This window comes from Sceloporus occidentalis, unplaced genomic scaffold, assembly GCF_023333645.1.
Source record: "Sceloporus occidentalis isolate IW3139 unplaced genomic scaffold, rSceOcc1.0.p SCAF_11, whole genome shotgun sequence".
Classification (NCBI taxonomy): Eukaryota; Metazoa; Chordata; class Lepidosauria; order Squamata; family Phrynosomatidae; genus Sceloporus; species Sceloporus occidentalis.
Genome location: NW_028316991.1, coordinates 11013695 through 11018593, shown reverse-complemented (window position 1 = coordinate 11018593; position 4899 = coordinate 11013695). Strand labels below are relative to the sequence as shown.

At 41.6% G+C, this 4899-nt stretch overlaps 1 protein-coding gene across 1 annotated transcript; it reads right to left on the bottom strand.

The window, feature by feature from the left end:
- Window positions 1-312: 312 nt before the first annotated feature.
- LOC149305559 (tumor protein p53-inducible nuclear protein 1-like) lies at window positions 313-2113 on the bottom strand. The gene is made up of 3 exons (XM_089477574.1): window positions 2002-2113; window positions 932-1286; window positions 313-556 (listed from the first exon to the last, which is right to left on the bottom strand). The coding sequence occupies exons 1-3, from the start codon at window positions 2111-2113 to the stop codon at window positions 313-315; spliced, it is 711 nt and encodes a 236-aa protein (XP_089333700.1).
- Between the last annotated feature and the right edge of the window lie 2786 nt (window positions 2114-4899).

The window sequence follows — 4899 nt, the reverse complement described above, 5'->3', positions numbered from 1 at the left end:
CATGCTCTGTTTCTTGGTCTTGAAGCACCACGGTCAAATATTTATTAATTTTTTTGTTAGTTTACAATCCAGTGAAGAATTTTCACTTGTGCTCTTCGTGGACACAGATAGACATAAGAGAAACATAGAGTGGCGTAACATCACCACTTTGCATAAAGGTGAGAAACAGCAGGGACCTCGGTTTAACGCTACGTAAGCCCGAGATCTGAACCTGTGAGTTAAGCTGTTTTCGCAGAAAGGCAGGTGACCTACGCTACGGTTCGTTTACCCTGTTGGAGCTGCATGTGTGAAGGACCTTACTGAGAATCCCCCTCAATAATTGTACCGACGTTTGCACGGCTGGTGAACGAGAAGTCCCTTGTGCTTCATCTGTCGGGGGTGGCATCCATGCACCAGGTTTTGCTGCCGAAGGCTCTTCCGGCTCAGAAGATGTTTTTCAGATTGTCTTCTTGACAGCTTCGAACTGTGATACGTTTTTGTCTTTTCAAGATAGTTTATGCGAGCAGCAACATAACAGTGTATCCGTTGACCCTTTTTCTCATTTTCAGTAACCAACCTTAAAGAAAAATAAAGTTGTGTTAGAATCATTACTGGATGAACGTTCAGTAGATAACCCCAGGCCATCTTTAGGATGAATTTTTGCTTTGGGCAAGCCTCTGTTTCACCAAAACTCTCACTCTTCCTCGGTTCCCCTCCATGATAACATCCTTTTATTTTCCATCAACCATCTCAATCGGCACATTCAGACACAAGCACCATACGCTGTGAGTGCCTGTGAGATGTGTGGGTCCTGGGAACACTATATGTTACAGTACTTTTCCAATTCTCCACCTACATTAAATATACCCGACTGTATAAGTGACGCAGCACCAGGAATACAAAAGCATTATGCCAGCTTATCTTTTTGACAAGATGAAGTCAGCCAACTTACTCAAAACTAGCAGAACTGAGAAATCCAGAGCCACAGCCTGCCTCCTCCTCTTCCTCCTCGTGGCACACGTTTCGCACCACATACACGGACATGCTTGGGTGCTCAATCAGAAGGTTCTCCATGGGGCTGGTCTCCACCCCAATAGTGGTCAATTCCCTAGCAGTAAAACAGGCAGGTGGGGTCACAAACCAGCTCTCTTCCATGGCAGGAGGGTTGACGTGAATGCTGAAAGAGTCATTGCCGTTTTCAAACCGTTCCAAGGCGCCCATTGCAAAGGACAGCGGAGGAGGCTCATCAGCATGGGAGATTTCTTCAAAGGTAGCTGCATCTTCAGACAAACTAGCGCGGGAATCCACTGTAAACGGACGGCAGGAGGAGAAGGGAGAGAGACAAAGACTTATTAAACCACACAAGCGTGCCTTACGACTCTATACGTAGAAATGTATAGTTAGTCACGTGCTTTACGTTGTATGGACTATTAGAATTGTATGATAGCGAGGCGGTCAGATCATACGATTCTGCCTAGAAAAGAAAAAGCTTAGACTAAACTTGAGCTTAATTTGTAAAGGTTTTGGGCTATCAGAGCAACTCCTAGCGACAGCAGCCACAGGAGCTCTACGCGCAGGCTTAGTCGCCACGATTGTATTCATTTTATTAGGGCGCGAGGGCAGCTCCAGTCCATTTAATGCACAATCTGCTTCCTGAAGATACAACCAACCAACCAACAACACAAATTCTATTCTGGAACTTTATGGAAGTGAGAAGGTAACATTGAAGAGGTAAGTTAAGACGGGGAAGTTACTAAAAGGGACCCCATAGAGCCTCAGCAACAAAGAATGTACATTTAAGTGGTTTTTGTACATTTATAAGCATTCTTCACTTGTAGAAAGTATTTCACCTTCATGGTAACATGCGCTAGAACGTCTATGAAGACGGAAGTGACTCTGACAACACGAGTTTTGCAACATAATCCACATATTATGAAGAGTCAAGAACAAAAAAAGAAACCAAAAAAAAAAAAAACACAAAATGAGCCAAAAATGATAGAACTCGCAACAAGTTTGCTTTACCGATAATATCCACAAGGATCCATTCATCATCATCTTCTTTTTCACTAAACCCGGGCTCTCGGCTCGAGGGGCCGCTGACCATTCGGAACATATCGTTGAGTCTTTGGAACATTTCCAGGGAACCGCGCAGCTCTCCGGTAGCGAAGCGTCGGCCGGCTGGGAGGCGGCTTTAGCGGTGATAAAGTGCTGGAGTAATCTGTCAGACGAGACAATGCACTCTGAAAGCGGTCGTCTACACCATACGGAGCCTGGAAAAGAGACAGGTTTACACATAGAAATAAAGATTCTGGCAGCAGATAGTTACATTCAGGATATCTTTATGCCTATCCAATGCATCTTAATATTTCCTTACTGGCTTAGCCTCTACCACTTCTGATGGGAGGCTGTTCCATTCATCTACCACACTCCCAGTTCCAGACATTACATCTAAACCCCTGACCCTCTCGTTTTAGACCATGGCCTCTAGTCCTAGCAGTTCTCCTGCTTTGAGATAAGCGTCTCTCCCGTACTTCATTAAACCCCTTTATGTATTTAAATGTTTCCTCCAAGCCGCACGTATTGAGATCCCTTCGCGAGCGTGTTTTCATTCAGTAATTCTTACAGCCGTGCTTACTAAATATTACACGCCGGGAGAATAAACATAAAGAAATGACGTGTTATACACATTAAATAGTTAAAAGGGAAGTATTTAAGTGCGGTCAGAGTTGATGAAATTATTATTGAGCGCCTACAATTCCCTAGTAACCGAACAAAACTATTCGGTGAAATTCTTCATCCCACAGAAATGTCTTTTTATGCAATATAAAAGTTACACACGTTATCGTTTGTTATTGCTTGTTAGTTATTGTTGGTGTGGTTTTTTTCTTTAACATCCTAACGATGCTTTTTTTTTTAGGGCTCTGGCAGCGAGTCGGTGTTATTATTATTTTGGAACATGTATTTAATGTGACCTTAAGTCAGGATATATTTGGGATCTGACTACACCCTTTAATAAACAAAGTCTAAAAATATACGTACCCTCCGGGTGCCAAAATAAACAGTAAATAACTTTATACGGGAGGAACGGGGCAGAAGGGCCGTGACATTTAAACACTAATCTCCAAAAACTTCAGCTTCAATTAGAAACATCAGAACGCGGGGGCCACCTGGATACGTGATCGGGTTATATACCCCCCCCAAAATAAAACATAACTGGTCTTCATGTGTAGGATTAGCATGATGTACACATGAAAAACCATCTACATGTGATCAGGAAATATTGTATTTAAAAGTATAACATTAAACCTAAATGCTGTGATTGGAGGTGCTAGGTAAGCGGAACAGCCTCCCATCAGAAGTGGTAGAGGCTAATTCAGTGAGGGAATTTAAACATGCATGGGATAGACATAAAGCTATTGTGAATCTAAGACAAGACCAAGGAGCCTTTAAATCAGTTAAAAACGGGCCGAATAGTTCTTATCCCAATGTACGGAAAAAAAAAATCTGGATGACGAAGGGTTCTGTCAGCCCAAACAAAAGCCGACACTGAGCGGCAGGCACCCGGGCCGTGCTGTACACAGAATCGTACAGCCCTGGAAACTCCCGGATCATCCCAGTGTCAGGGCGAGGGGTCTGGAGCCGACGCTGGGATCAAACACACGACTCCCCTCTGCGCCGTTACCAGCAGAACGTTACGGTTCATTGAGAAAGTTCCCGATACGGCCATCCCTGCACAGAATCATTTATTAACCAGATCATGACCCGGTATCTAACGAGAAGCGCAGTCACCACGAACATTTATTCTGACTTACCAATGATTTATTCCATATAACACATACATACATGTATATAATATATAGCTCTACCTCTATCATACAGATATCATACATAAATTATATCGCTCTATATCATATAGATATTATAAATAAATTATAGAGCTCTATAACATATAGATAATATAGAAACCCTCTAGATTGTAAGCTCCTTTGAGCAGGGCCCTCCTCACCTGTTGTCTCTGTTAGTCAATTTGTTATGTTACATACTGCTTGTTATGTCCCGTCTACCCATTGTACAGCACTACGGAATTAGATAGCGCTATACAAAACAATAAATAATAATATAGCGCTATCATATAGATATTATACATAAATTATAGCTCTATCTCTATCATACAGATGTTACCGGTATATAGCGCTATCATATAGATATTATACATAAATTATAGCTCTATCATATAGATCTATCTCTATCATATAGATCTATCTGTTAAATGAATAGATATTATATAGATCTATTGCTGTTATATAAATATATATTATAAAAATCTGTTATATAAATATATACGGTACATTATATAGATCTACCCCTGTTATATAAATACATATTATATAGATCTATCTCTGTTATATATATATATATATTTTATAGATCTACCGCTGTTATATAAATATATATTATTGTATGTAGACATGAACTCAATAATTTAACTTACAAAAATGGAAGAAAAAGTATACACAGCGCTTCTCGCGATACATACCGAGATGTACCGATACGTTATGTGAAGAGATCTCTGCCCACAAACTAACGCCAGCAGTATTACCCAAGAGGGGGCACGATCCACAGCGAATGCCGGGTCTGAAGAACCGCCCGGGTGCCGGGACCTCTACGGCCAACCGGTTTAAAAGAACAGCCATTTTCCCTCCTAGACCATCACTGATATATGTATATCCCTGTATTGTGTGCTTTGCCCGCCTCTATATTGTGCAGAGTCTGTATTCACTGACATATTTACATTATTGATGGTTTTATATCGCGCCACGATATTCCGTAGCGATGTACAATGTTCCGGTATCACGTGCTTCGCCTGCCTCGGTATTGTGTTACGCGCAGCTGTCTAGCTGAGTCTAACTTGACATCTGA